The sequence below is a fragment of the Podarcis cretensis genome (assembly GCF_951804945.1).
Source record: "Podarcis cretensis genome assembly, chromosome: 14".
Lineage (NCBI taxonomy): Eukaryota > Metazoa > Chordata > Lepidosauria > Squamata > Lacertidae > Podarcis > Podarcis cretensis.
In genome coordinates this window covers 21,746,615-21,761,414 of record NC_137183.1, presented here as the reverse complement: position 1 = coordinate 21,761,414, position 14,800 = coordinate 21,746,615, and the positions used below count along the sequence as shown (strand labels likewise).

The 14,800-nt window shown below is 43.9% G+C and overlaps 1 protein-coding gene across 5 annotated transcripts in view; it reads left to right on the top strand.

Moving 5' to 3' along the window:
- AKAP13 (A-kinase anchoring protein 13) overlaps positions 1-14,800 on the top strand; it is a 246,935-nt gene that overhangs the window by 191,677 nt on the left and 40,458 nt on the right. For 4 of the 5 annotated variants that reach the window (XM_079954144.1, XM_079954146.1, XM_079954145.1 and 1 more), the window contains 3 exons: positions 3,757-3,882; positions 6,198-6,240; positions 9,719-9,851. In XM_079954144.1, coding sequence (XP_079810270.1) covers positions 3,757-3,882; positions 6,198-6,240; positions 9,719-9,851 — 302 coding nt within the window. The remainder of the gene's footprint in view (positions 1-3,756; positions 3,883-6,197; positions 6,241-9,718; positions 9,852-14,800) is intronic. The other variant, XM_079954147.1, reaches the window with a different exon arrangement.

Genomic DNA, 14,800 nt, shown 5'->3' with positions numbered 1-14,800 from the left:
TCCTGCATTCCCTTGTACAAGTTGAGAGAAAGTGAAGCAGGCTTAAGTCTCCCTCTTTGTCTCTCTCTCAGAATGTGGGATCTGTTGGCTTGATGCATTCCAGAGGGAAACCTCAGCCCCGTAGGAGCCTTGAGCTGTTGCACTTCCCTCCCGCCCCCCCCCAAAGGCTGCTGGCAAGCAGATGCTTGGCCGTTCTTCATCGTCAGCATTTTGTAGAAGTGGAGGTTTTAGAAGAGCTCTTCTGCCAGAATGTCCCAAAGGCTGCTTCTAACTCAGGGATAAAAAATATAAAAAATCAGCGGGGAAAATGCTGGGGGTGGGGGGTAGTTAAAGGCAGCCGGAAGCTTTTAAAGAATGAAATCCCCCCCCCCCCCGTGAAGGAAGGACCAAGGGCATGCTGGTGATGGTGGGGAGTTCATTGAAACGAACCTGTTTCAGTTTTGAGTCTTGCTTGCCTTTCCTGCTGTAAGCTACAATTCCCAAAGACGTTTTGCTTGGTTTGAGATTTTGTAGTGAATTGAGATTTTGTAGTGAATTTGGAGGTTCCTCCTGCAGGGAAATATTTGAGAAAGCCACAAGAGGGGCCCAATAGAAAAGGTGGCATTTCTCAGGGGAATTCCAAGAATAGCCAGAATACTTTGAAGAAGGCTACTGAACCCTTTTGATAGCTTAATACAGTAGGGTGTGTATTTACCTTTTGAAGTAATAGTGCCATTTGTGAACAACTGTATGGGTCAGCTAAGGGAAGAAAAGTTGTTAAAGCCCCCCGCCCCCGAGTGGTTCTATAGGGGTAGGACCAGTACTGAGGATTTAAGCCATCGGATAATAGCTTGACTTTGTTCTTTTTCCTGTGCTTGCTAATTCATTTAAAGTTTAAACTAATGTACTGCTTCCAAAACCTTGAGCTTGTGCAGAGGCTTTTAACTGCTGAGATGGGGCCTGGCTTTTACTAAATAGCATCAAGAGTCTTCAAAGCTGTGTGCTATACTTACACATCGGGTGCAGTCCAGCCAAAATGAAGCGTCTTTCAGGTGTCGTTGGGCTGAATTTGCATGTAACGCCAAACCATGGTTTGAACCTACACGAATGAATGCAAACAAGTTGCTGAGTGAAGTCTTGGGTTTGAGTGCTCTCCCTTCCATCCCCTTCTCCTGTGATCCTGGGAGAAGGACTTTGCTAGCAGTTAGTTCCAGTGAATCCAGGTTTGTTACATACAAACCAGTGATTGTGGTTTGAAACAGACTCTGATTAGTTGAATAAGCCAGCTCATGTGAGTTGGATTTGGTGTTTTTTTAAAAAAAGAAACTGACCAGAGTTTATTTCAAAGCATGATCCAACATATCAACCCTGGAGTCTTTGAAACCATAAACTAAACTTTAGCAAAGTCCTTCTTCCTGGCTGTAAGGGAGAGGGAAGGTGGACATGCGTACAGAGGCTTTTCTCAGGCTCATTCTGGCTTGTGCATCTAATGCTAAACCAAGGTTTAGGGTTACATGCAAAGTAACCCCCATTAACTTCAGTGGAAAAGTCAAGCATGTCTTTAAAATCTCCATAGATGAATTGGTTGGGATTATGGGTATGATCAATTTGGGCTGGATTTTGTTCATTATGTGGAAGCTTTCCTGAAAAAAAATTGGATGTGTTTCCATGCAGAATATCTTTAGTATTGTAGAGCCAGGACTATCCAAAATATTTTTTTTGATTGCAGTGAGAGTTAACTACCCTTATCTTTACCCTTATTGCTTTGTGGGGTTAATGGGCAGGAGGAACCCTAAAGAATTACATGGATCTTGTAAAAAGGTTTCTGCAAGGTAAGGTTGCACTTGGAACCTTCTGTAGTAGAGAGCTGTTCATTTTAGGAGATAGTTCTGCTCAGTGTGGTGGCTTTCTGCTGCTACTTGTGGTGATGCTGCCTTGTATTGTACCCTCTAAATTCTGTTTAGTTGTTTGTCTTATTTGAAATCAGTAATTTACAAACTCTGTGGGGTGGGGCCATTAATGTGCTGTGAGAGACAGCAACTTGGAAACTTTTCCCAGGGCAGCCTGTATATTCATCTAGCTCAGTATACACTGACTGGCAGCAACTCTGACATTTCAGACAGAGGAACATCTATCCCATAGTCTGAGCCTTTTGATTGGCGCTTACTGAGATCGAGCCTGTGAACTTCTGTGTGCAGAGCAAATGCTCTGTAGCTGGACTGTAGTCCTTTCCCTCTGCATCTTAGCAAGTCATACTTTAGCTTGCAGGTGAAGGACGCAGTGATTAAACCCTCTTCCATCTAAAAACATTGTTCTGCATGGAACAATGCTCATTTTAACTTATTGAAGGCCCTTCTGCATACAGAGGCCATACTGTACTCCTTAGCTATGGTCCTTCCATCAACAAACTTAATAGTTTCTTTTGTGACCCCAAAGTCCCCACCAACATGCAAAGGGGGTTGCCCATTGTGACTCTGCTCACATTACTTCTCTGCTCTGCTCTCCTTCCTGTGAACTGGACCAAGGGTGACTTTGGCCCTCTCTCTACACCAGATATGTTTGGGATCATCCAATCAGTCTTGGTGTAGAGAAGTCTCTGAAACTACCTACCCTTGGAGGAGCAACCCTGCTGCATCCCTGCAAGAGTCACTGCTCTGAGCATGCTTCCTTCCAACCAGGAGGTATATCCAGACTAATGATTCATGCGGGAATGGGGGTGGGCAGGTGGGTGCTTGTCTGATTCTTTCTCGTCCACACTCCAAAAGCAAACTTAATGGGCGAAATGTGGCTGTACCTTCAATTTTAATTCATCAAAAATGTACCCTAAGCGCTTAGAGGTTTGGGATACAACTGATTTAAGGAATACAGCACCAAGTCCTGATGTAGATCGCAGAGGGATGACTTGCAGTCTCTGTAGATTGTAAACATTAGCCGTGTTGGCTCATCATGGCATGGTACGCTATAAGCCATGTCTTAAACCTGCTATACCCTCCTCAGCCAAGTTGCTTGAGGGGAGGGGTCTTAATGTCATGGGGTGGGTCCCTATTTTCCCCAAGCTATTATGCTGGAGAGGATTTGTGCTCACAGCTGAAGAAGAAGGTGTCTGAGGATTTGAATAGCCGTTTTGCACCATGCTCAATCAGATCCTTGTGCGAATGAGGGCTGGCCACCCAGGGGTCACTAAAGAGAGATGCCTGTATCTTGTAGCATTGCTCTTGAACCTTTTCCTTTGAAGAATTGTTGTGGGAAAGGTTGCCAGTAAATACCGTATTTTTTGCTCTGTAAGACTCACCTTTTCCCTTCTAAAAAGTAAGGGGAAATGTGTGTGTGTCTTATGGAGCGAATGCAGGCTGCACAGCTATCCCAGAAGCCAGAACAGCAAGAGGGGTTGCTGCTTTTACTGCGCAGCGATCCCTCTTGCTGTTCTGGCTTCTGAGATTCAGAATATTTTTTTTTCTTGTTTTCCTCCTCTAAAAACTAGGTGCGTCTTGTGGTCTGGTGCGTCTTATAGAGCGAAAAATACGGTAAATAGCCTCAAGCCTACAGTTTACAGATTGAATGCAACCTGCATTATTTCTCTCTCTCTCTCTCTCTCTCTCTCTCTCTCTCTCTCTCTCTATCCTTAAAAAAGAAAGCCTTCTGCTCTGCATTGGTTTTGCTTTCCCACTTTGGCTTGCTCTTGGCTGCTCCTGTTGCCATTCCCCCTCTCCTTTATCTACTATTGTTTGTTGTTGTTGAAATGCATGCTTTAACGTCTGCTGTTAACCCACTTCTCAGCCCAGGGACGGACTCGGCCATCCAGACGAATTTCCTTCTCCTTCAGCATCTCTCCACTCATTCCTAAGTCTAAAACTGTCTTTTCTATTGGCTCTTCTTCCAGTGATGAGGATGAGGAGTTGGATAGTAAGTAATCTGCCTGGGCAGAATGAAGCTGGCTTTGGCGTGGCGCTAGGCAGGGAAGCGCTTACATTTTACCTGGCTTTTCTGGCTTTTCTTTAATGCAAGTGCTGCTTGCTAAAGTTGCCTCATCCCTTTCTTTGTGCTTCTGAACTTCACATGCTGCATCATAAAAGGGATGCCTTTCCTTTGCAACTGCTTACAAACGTTGGCACTCCCAAGAGTGCTTCTGTGCTGTCTCCTGTAGATGCCACGGCGCTGAAGCTTTTTGAAAATCTGTTTTGCTGTTTCACTGTGGGTCGTTCCTTGGCGAGGAAGGGGAAGGTGTTTGCTTTGGGCAATGGTCCAATGCCACCATTGTAGTTTTGCCACATCACACTCTTGCATGTTGAAAGCTTCACAGTAAGAGTCACGGATATGTGTATGTTTTTAAACCGTGTGTGTTTGCTTGAGAATTGTACATTTGATATATAGCAGGGGTGAGGAACTGAATCTGGCTGGAAGGCTGGATCCGCTTGCCGGGGGTACTTTGACAGGTGGTTGGGTCCACCCACCTAGCCATTTACTTGATGCCATACAGTGTCAGGGGATTAATCTTTAAATCCATGGCTGCAAAGAACCAGGAGCCCGTTTTAAGGCACTTCTGATTCTTCGTTTCCAGCATCAATTGAGTGCTTAAAAAAAAATTCATGTCTTTTTCGGCCAACAGAAAAGGGCACCAAATTCTACCAGTGGCTGGAAAGGAAAAGAACGGAAGATGCCCTCCAATTTCTTCCTTTTGAATTTGGTGTCCTGACTTTACCTGCCCTGTGGCTGGTATCACACGGCATCATACAATGTCATGGGATGGAGAGATTGGCTTGGTTTGAGCTAAACCACACCATGGGCCAAATGGGGAGACTAACAGGCACAATAATGCCCACAGGCAAATAATGCCCCTCTCCGCTGATACATACGTTCTAAGGTGCCCTCAAATCATTTTACATTTTCAGCATAATTGTATGGTGTGTTAGGGGTTTTGTGCTTCGTCACTCAGACATGCACAAGGGGAGGCAGCTACTACTTAAGTAGAATAGAGGCTTCCTTACCAGATATCCAGCTTTTCTTTGGAAAAGAAGAGCAACTTTTTAAAAACAAAAAACACAATCAATACACATTTTTTCCTTTCAAGTAAGAAATAAACACAATAAAAAAAGCAAAAGAAAAAACCCCTACAATCTTCTCCGTCAGGTGGGAAAAAAGAATGAATATTCAGACAATTTAACAGGAGTCATATCACAGCGGTCATAATTTCTTAAGAAATGCAATTCATTTGAATTATTTACTTGAGAAATTTCTTGATAATGCTTCTGGTGCACGTGATATAGAGATCCCTGGTTTGCCCAGGTTACGGATGGGAAATGGAGGTCCTGGGCAGTTCTCTTAGTTAAAGTTATTCCAACACCATTATGTTCTGAGAAGTTGAGACTTTAACTGGCATAAGCCTCCATAGATGCAGTCCACATAATCAGAACAGGTGAGGTAATTTGCAGAGAGAGGCGGATAGAACTCAAAGCAGTGTATATAATCACTTGCCTTTAGCACTTGGTCAACCACAGTCTGGAGCTCTGTGCAATTTTAAACTGTTGGTGGGGGTGGAGCCTCTAAAGACTACAGGAATTTCAAATAGTGAGCTTCTTGCCATGAAGACATCTTGACAATTAGCTCAAAGCATGCTCCGTTTGCGTCTCCGCTTTTGCAAGATAGTCTTGCAAAGGTCACAGCCTGATATCCACCCAGTTTGCTGCCTGGAGGTGAAACTAAACAAGGGGCTTCTCTGTACTTTTTCTTGAGAGCTGTCAGTTTTGGGTTGCAGGCTACTTCCCAGTTATCACCAGTGATGTCATATCTGCTATCCAATAAGAGCCTGTGATGCTTGCACAGTCATGTTTGAGTCGCTTTTCTCCAGCTATGCAGGAATCTGCTTGGGATTCTGTGCAAATTTTGTGTTGGTTATTTTGTAAATCATAGGTCCTGAAATGCCAGTAGTAACCAGTTTTGGGATGCTCCGGAGGGTATCTCTGGAGACACTTATGTTAACATCTGGAAACAAGTGAACAAGCAAGCCCCTCTTGTCTTCATTATTCAGGACTTTGTAAAGAAAGAATGGGGAAAACCCATTCAGAATTACTACTTTTATAACCATGGTTAAGAAACCTTTAGTGGACCCAATGGACCAATTTTCCACCGGGATTTTGCGTTAGAATGTGTCATAGCCATCAAGGTTAATCCCAGGTGCAATTATTGTTAATTAAAAACCTTTTCTCCTTGTCTTTCCTCAGGTAACAGATCTTTCAGCAGTACCGGCAGTTCATTGACTCAAAGGTGAGCTTTTGGTTTCCCCCCTAAAATTGAAGGCAGGGTTTTGTTTTGTTTTGCAAACTCTTAAAACTCTCTCCATTTCCTTGAAATAGAAAAATCAGGGCTGTCACCAAATCAAGAGAAATCATGCTGATTTAACTGTGCGAGTTTTAGTCAATTCATTAGTTAAGTGACTAAAACTGCGTGGCTTTGCATATGATAGAGATAGACACTAGTTCTAAAGGGGATAAATCATTCTTGTCTTTCAGTTACTTATTTTAGATGATGTATGCCTGTAAAAGCAGATATCAGCTTTAAAAAGAGGTGTTACTCCTTCTCCTACCCATAGGGGTGGGGTGGGGGTGCGTCAAAAATAGCCCTAGCCAGTGCTTTTTTTCTGGGGGCATGCGGGGGTACGCATGCTCCTAAACATTTTGTTGAATCTAAGTTTGGCCTCATGGAGGGGCAGTATTTCAATATGAGTAGGAAAAGGAGAGTACCCCTAAACATTTTTTTAAGACACTGGCCCTAGCTATCTGCAATCTTTATAAGTTCTTGTATTAAAATAATTTTTAAATAATTAGATTAGCCTACTGATTAATTGGGATGTGGGTGGCGCTGTGGTTTAAACCACTGCGCCGCTTGGACTTGCCAATCGGAAGGTTGGCGTTTCGAGGCCTCGCGACAGGGTGAGCTCCTGTTGTTCGGTCCCAGCTCCTGCCAACCTAGCAGTTTGAAAGCATGCCAGTGCAAGTAAATAAATAGGTACCACTCCGGTGGGAAGGTAAACGGTTTTCCGTGCGCTGCTCTGGCTTCGCCAGAAGCGGCTTAGTCATGCTGGCCACATGACTCGGAAAAACTGTCTGTGGAAGCGGACAAACGCCGGCTCCCTCGGCCTGTAAAGCGAGATGAGCGCTGCAACCCCAGAGGGGTCCTTTTACCTTTACCTTTACTGATTAATTGGGAAGATTGGAAGACACCTTCCCAGTTTGTTGATTTTTGTGTGTGCTGATTGGCTAAATGAAACATGTTACTCAAATCTAAGGGATTTAAAGAAGTTTTGTGAAAGTCGGAGGAATATTGTTAAAAAGAAACAGCACAGTAAGGGTATGCTAAAAGGCAACATTATATATAGGGAATGCGTAAAGTATGTAAAAAATATGGATGAATTGCAGAGAAGCTGATGGAAGTCCAAAAAGTTGAAATTTGTGAAAAATTTGTAATATGGTAAATTTGTATAATGGAAATTTGAATACAAATTATTATAAAAAAAAAAAAGTCAGGGGTCCCTTTACCTTTACCTTTACTGATTAATTGGAAAGAGTGGAAGACACCTTCCCAGTTTGTTGATTTTTGTGTGTGCTGATTGTCTAAATGAAACATGTTACTCAAATCTAAGGGGGCGAGAAAATCATACACCCTAAATGCCTACCGCAAACAGCACAAACTGCTTTCTATTTCCTCATCTTCCAGGAAGCTGTACTTGCACTTTCAGACAGCAGAGGGCACTGATGGTTGGTTGCCTGTTCTTCGCAGGACTCCTTTGGCCTTTAAGGGAAAATGGCAACTAGAGAAGCTTGGGGGTAAAAAAAAGCCTCACCTGTTGAAGGCACAACAGGCCTTGTTTGAGTTAAGAAGGTGTTGGGCCCATTTGCAATATGCAACACAGCTTTCATTAGAGTTGCCAGATCCCCCCCACCCCATGGACCTTACCTTTTTATCATTTTAAAATGTATTTACTTTATTTCATGCAATTTATATACAGCCTGACTGTAGAAAATCTGAGAGCGATTGTTGTTTTTTTAAAAAAACACATGCAAAGCTTTTCCTTGAGCAGAGATGAAGCCATAGATAAAGCTTCACCTGCTTAATTTCTGCCTGTCAAAATATTTGCCAGGACATAATATTTATGCACCACTTTAAATTTAAAACAGTATTCAGAGTGGCTTGCAGTGAAAAACAGCAAAGATACAACATAAAATACTTAATGGCATGCTCGGTATAGTTATTTTACAACATTTGTATACAACATATATATACAACCTCTAAGCAGCTTACAAAAAATTAAATTGTTAAAATTATCAATAAGAGACAGTATAAAGCAAGTATTTTTTTTTAAAAAAACAAAAAGTAAAATTGACAGTAAGCAAAAAGAAAAAAAAGATTGAAGTAAACTTTGGCATTCTGCACATCTGGATAGGCTGGTCTAAACCAGGTATAGGCAAACTCAACCCTCCAGATGTTTTGGGACTACAACTCCCATCATCTAACAGGACCAGTGGGAGTTGTAGTCCCAAAACATTTGGAGGGCCAAGTTTGCCTATGCCTGGTCTAAACAAAAAGGTTTTGAGCAGGCACTGAAAAAGCACAGTGAAGGCATATGCCTGATGGCAGTAGGCGGGGAGAGTTCCAAAATGTAGGTGCTGTCTCACTAAAAGTTCAATTTCTTACAACTGTGGAACAAGTATTACGTGGCACCTGTAAACAGTGCTAGTTCCACTGATCGAAGCAGTTGAGTGTGCATATATTGGGTAAGGCAATCTTGCGGGTGAATTGGTCCCAAGTTGTTTGGGGCTTCATGTATGAATAGTAGCATCTTGAACTGGACCTGGTCATAACAGTATCATTAAAAATAATACAGTGGTACTTTGGTTCTCAAACTTAATCCGTTCTGGAAGTCCGTTCCAAGGTGTGTTTTCCCATAGAAAGTAATGCAAAATGGATTAATCCGTTTCTGACTTTTAAAAACAACCCCTAAAACAGCAGTTTGACATGAATTTTGTTATCTAATGAGACCATTGATCCATGAAATGAAAGCAATAAACAATATATTGTAGTCACACAATCAATCAGTAGCTGAACTGGGTTCCACACAGTCACAACAACACAACCCCCCCCTCAAAAACGCAAAATAAATAGCAAAAACAGACTTCAGCATGGCACTCAAAATGGAAACATGGCACTCAAATCAGAAGTGTAACACTCAAAACAGAGCTCTTTCGGCTTCTGAAAAAAGTTCACAAACCGAAACACTTACCAGGTTTGCAGTGTTTGGGTTCCAAGTTGTTTGAGTACCAAGGCATTTGAGAACCAAGGTACCACTGTACTGAGGAGGAGGAGGAGGTTGCCGTTGCTGCCGCTTTGCTGCTGCTAGCAGAGCATGGTTTCTGAGCACTGAATGGAATCCTCCAAAGGATCTACCCCAAAGGGTGGTTTTTCCTTTGGCAGATTCCTGAAAGTGCTCGCTCTCCAAACCAGCAGCTCCTCGTATCTGTGGTCTCCTTCCGCACAGGAGCATGGTCAGTACAGAAGAGTTGGCAGCTGCAGTTGTCATTAACATAATGCTGGATTTATCACACAAAAAATGAGCAATTGGGCTGGAATTCTTGGTAACATAGAACAGTAAAACAAAACAAAACAAAATCAGTTTCTGCTGTCTGAAGTGGGAAAGAGAAGGGGGTTCTGTGCACTCCTTGACAATGTTGTGTCTCTTGGCTTCCAGCATCTGCGAGGAGAGCGGCAATTTCCTGCCTCCCAGCCCATCCAGAAAGGACTTGGACAGCAAAAGTGGAACGAAAGTCAGCCGCACATTCAGCTACCTCAAGAATAAAATGGTCAGCAGTAAGAAGAGCAAAGTAAGTAGCTCCAGATGTTTGTGGCTCACTCGGCCTTGGCGGTTCGGCGCACTGAGCATGGCAGGAAGAGCATGGAGGTTGATCTAGTGTTAAATATGAGATTCTCATAATCTGAGGTTCTTTTCCTACATAATTTCTTCCCCCTCCGGTGGAGGGTACAAAACACTTGAACAGGTGGGTGGGTGTGCTTAGTTCCAGAGTAAGGAAGGATCTCTCAGCACAGAGAGCCAGAATGGCTTTGCTCTCAACAGCAGGTTTAGCAAATGACTCTTTCTTAACAGAAAGCTGCAGGGGAAAACGTGGCCATTTCTGATGGCTGCAGCTCCTGCCTCTTCATCTTCGCTGTCTGGTTTTAGGAAGGAGCTGGATGTCTACAAAGGAACTCTCTCTGAAAACATTGTGTGACGGGCACATCAAACCTGTTTTATCTTGCATGTATTAACTCTTCCTGTCACCTGCTCTGTTGATGAAAATGTGAGACTAAGGGGAAAAGTCATACCACGTTTTGTGGTGGTATTGCATTGAAGTGTCAGGTTTGGAGGAGATGGTTTTTTTTCTAGAAATACGTAATACTGCTTTTCAACATGTCATTCAGACCCCTGAGTTATCTTTATTGACTGTACTTCATGGTCAGAATGAAGATATTTTACTATTAGTTATTTATTGTTAGCAGTTGAAAACTTGTCAGAATGAAGATACTATTTATTGTTAGCAGTTAGACATGTTATAGCCCAGTTTTAAAAGGCTTGGAAGGGCCATCAAACCAGCTTGATAGAGAATTGGTCCTAATAGAGAAAATTATCAACAAAATACGATTAGCTGAAGGCAGAGATAATCAAAAATCAATTTCAAGTAAACAACCGGAGAGGTGGAAAAAGTGATTCCTGGATTGTATCATGTCATAGTACGGGTGATGGTGGTGGGATTGCATGGTTTGAATGTTTCCCTATTTGTGGGGGAACTTTGCCCCCATATTCAACTAGTCTGTCACAGAGAAGTCTGCTGGAAACTCCGTGCACAAGTAAGGCATCCCCATTCAGATAAAAGCTGACTATTCGTGGCAGCTGGTGCCCATTGGTACTGGTAGGATTGGTGGCAGAGAGATCAAAGGTGCCAATAACAGGCAGAGCCAACTCATTCTAGTTCTGTCTTCATACTCCTGGCGTTTTGAAAGAGCGACAGAGACTAAGGAAGAGGACACTGGCAGGTAGGGCCACCCCTCCAGGACTGGCTGTAAGCAAGAAAGCAGCTGGGTTGAGGCTGACTGAGGGCAGGCTGAGGTTAGTAGGGCAGAGCACCAGTCTCCACTGTTGATTATGTATTGCCTGGAAGTGTGCCCAGCATGCACAGGGTCATCAAGGAGGTATGGGTAATCCTGTGTATTCTGTACACCCAATAGCACCAGTAATCTGGTGCTTTAGAATGAATATGCTTCTGAATGCTAGTTTCTGGAAACCACAGGAAGGGGGGGGGTGCTGTTGCCCTTAGTTGCTGCTTTGTGGGTTTCCCGCACACATTTGGGTGGCTGCTTTGAGAACAGGATGCTGGCTAAGGGCTCTTCATATGTTCTTAACACTGCCTGCACAGCCGTGTTAAGCTACAATCATAATCACATTAGTAATCAATGGGTAACCAGCTATGCTTCTGTGGAATTGTTCTCCTATGTCTGTATTTCTCATAATCATGCTCTGAGAGTCAAGTGAGATCACCTGTCTCCTGCAACCCTTCTGCTCTTCTAAGAAATGCTAGTGGGAAAGACGTTTGTCAAGAGAGGTTTGGAAAACTGAGCTTAACTTAGTCTTTCCCATGCGGTGTGCCAATAACTTCTCCTTTGGCAGAGCTACGTGATCGCATTAGCGATAGTCCACAGCTAGGACACTGGAAGCAGACGACTGTAAGATGAGTATGGGTGATGCCTTGGAAGGATGATGTAAAAGTCAGGAGCTTTAAAAGCAGAAGTTTGTCGGGGTTGTTTTTCTTCTTAAATTAAACCTACAAAAAAAGGAAAACAAAGCCTTAGCTATAGCAATTCTTTCAGTATTAGAGCTACCCATCCTCAAATTGCAAAAACAACAAAGACTCGTTTCGATATAAAAAGGGGGTGGTAGTCAATTAAGTTTTACTACAGTAAACCCTTTGAAATCACCGTATTTTTTGCTCTATAGGACACACTTTTCCCCCTCCAAAAATGAAGGGGAAATGTGTGTGCGTCCTATGGAGCGAATGCAGGCTTTGCATTCAGGAAGCTATCCTCAAGCCTTCGGAGCGCAGCAGGAGTGCCTGCAGCCCGAAGCCCGGGGAGCGCAGCACTGCGCACCCCGGGCTTTGGGCAGCTATCCGCAAGCCTTCGGAGCCTGGCGGGAGTTGCTGCCAGGCTCAGAAGGCTTGCAGATAGCAGGCAGCAGCCCGAATCCCAGGGAGCACAGCGCTGCGCGCCCCGGGCTTTGGGCAGCCGTCCGCAAGCCTTTGGAGCCCGGCGGGAGTTCCTGCCGGGCTTCCAAGGCTTGCGGATAGCAGGTAGCAGCCCAAATCCCAGGGAGTGCAGCTACCCCCGCCCCAGCCAAGGAAGCCAAGACAGCGAGCAGGATCCATCCCACTCGCTGTCTTGGCTTCTGCCAAAGCCGCACGCAGCCTCTCCTGGCTGGAGAGATTGTGTGTGGCTAAAGAGGAAGCCAAGACAGCCAGCGGGATGGAATATTTTTTTTCCTTTATCTCCCCCCCCCAAAAAAAAAAACCACCTAGGTGCACCCTATGGTCCGGTGCACCCTATAGAGCGAAAAATACGGTAATGGACCTGACTTAGGGCTTATCCACACTTTCCTCTGCTTTTTTCAGGCATGGTCTGTGCTTTAAAGCTCCATATCTGAGTGTTCTTTCTTTTGCTCCAGAACTTCCTCTGTGATAGGTAGATAGGTAGATAGGTAGATAGATAGATAGATTAGATAGAAACTGTTCTTTAAAGCTGAATTGGAGCAAACAGCAATCCACTGAAAGCCCGAATTGAAGTTTGCTCCAGCTGAGCACTAAAGATCAGGTTTTTGCGGGGAAAGCTCCAGGGAAAACACACAGAGAGCTTTTAAGCTCTGCCTGGAAAGAGCAGAGCTAAAGGTAAGTATGGATAAGCCCTTAATCATGTTCATTATTTTCAGTGGGTCTACTCTGTGTAAAACCCAGTTGACTACACACAGAATTTCTTCCTTACAACTTTTTTTTTTGGAAGGGATTTGGTATCTTAAATTTCACTGCATTGTCCCACAATTTTTCATACAATTCAGTAATCTGAAAAGGAATTCAAAAGTTAATAAGGAAAGAACCCAAAGGCTTGCATTATTCAGCAGAACAACTATTTGATATGAAGTGGAGTTGCTGTGTATCGATAGCACTTTGGTTGCTATATACAACTTGATTGTAAAAAGCTGCCTTAGTGTGCGGGTGATGATCTTTCCTAAAGATTACAACACTGTTAGACAAAGTTGTGCAAGGGATACTGGCTTCCTTTTGCGGGTGTGTGTGTCTCTTGTGTGTACAGACTTCATGAGAGTTTGTCTGAAGGTGGTGAGAGGAGAAAACCACACTCCTTATTTCAAAGTGTGTGTGTGTGAGGCTGCTTTTCACAGACCATGCCCTTCTGTCACTCAACTGACATCACATGTGATGTCAGATGTGGGACAGGCAAAAGCTGTGGCTGTAAAGGAACGACCTTAGAGTCTGCTCCCAGTTTTCCCTTTGCAAGCACACTTTGCATTCAGCGCTGTTTACCTTTGATGTTGAATGCAAGCTGCACAGCTTTTGGCTGGAGTCAGATCCACCTGATCTCAGGTAGTATCAGGTGATTGACAAGTGCGTGGTGGAGGGTTGACCACAACGTGATGTGGCCCTCTGGGCCCTGTGCAGTTTACTGCTCCTGCTTTAGCTATTTGCTGTGGAGGTCTCAGTTTCCACTGCCTTATGCAGGTTATGCCTTTATGAGAGAACATTCAATGAACCACTTAATTTGCTTTGCACAATGTTCCATGAAGCCTGTTAGACATTCTTAAAAATAAAATGTTCAGGGTACAGCAAGTGATATTGCACGTACATATAACAGCTTAGGTCCCAGTTGCTTTATCAGTTCAATCGATTTCACAGCCAGGCTTTCTCCGGATTATAGTCAGAAATTGTTACTGTACTATACACAAAGCAAGTGATTGTTATTATTTTTCATCCTCCTGTGAATAAAAAAAGAGCAATTTTAAGTAAAATTTTCATTGCTTAAAACTGGGGGCGGGAAGACCTTTCCTCCCCCTGATTTTTCTGGACTACAACTCCCATCATCCTTCACCATTGGCTATGCTAGCTGGGGGCACGGGTGGCGCTGTGGGTTAAACCACAGAGCCTAGGACTTGCTGATCAGAAGGTTGGCGGTTCAAATCCCCATGACGGGGTGAGCTCCCGATGCTCGGTCCCTGCTCCTGCCAACCTAGCAGTTTGAAAGCACGTCAAAGTGCAAGTAGATAAATAGGTACCGCTCCGGCGGGAAGGTAAACGGTGTTTCCGTGCACTGCTCTGGTTCGCCAGAAGCGGCCTAGTCATGCTGGCCACATGACCCAGAAGCTGTACGCCAGCTCCCTTGGCCAATAAAGCGAGATGAGCGCCGCAACCCCAGAGTCGGCCACGACTGGACCTAATGGTCAGGGGTCCCTTTACCTTTATGCTAGCTGGTGTTGATGGGAGTTTGAGTCAAACAGCACCTGGAGAATCCTCACCCTTGGCTTAAACAAATTATTTATAGATTTATTACATTTATATCTGACCTTTCCTCCAAAAAACCTCAACAGTTTCTCCTCATTTTATCCTCACAACAACCCTGTCATGTAGTTTAGACCAAGACACAATGACTGGCGCAAAGCCATCCAGTGACCTTCATGTCTGAGTGAAGGATTTGAATTCTTGATCTTTTGGTCCTGGTC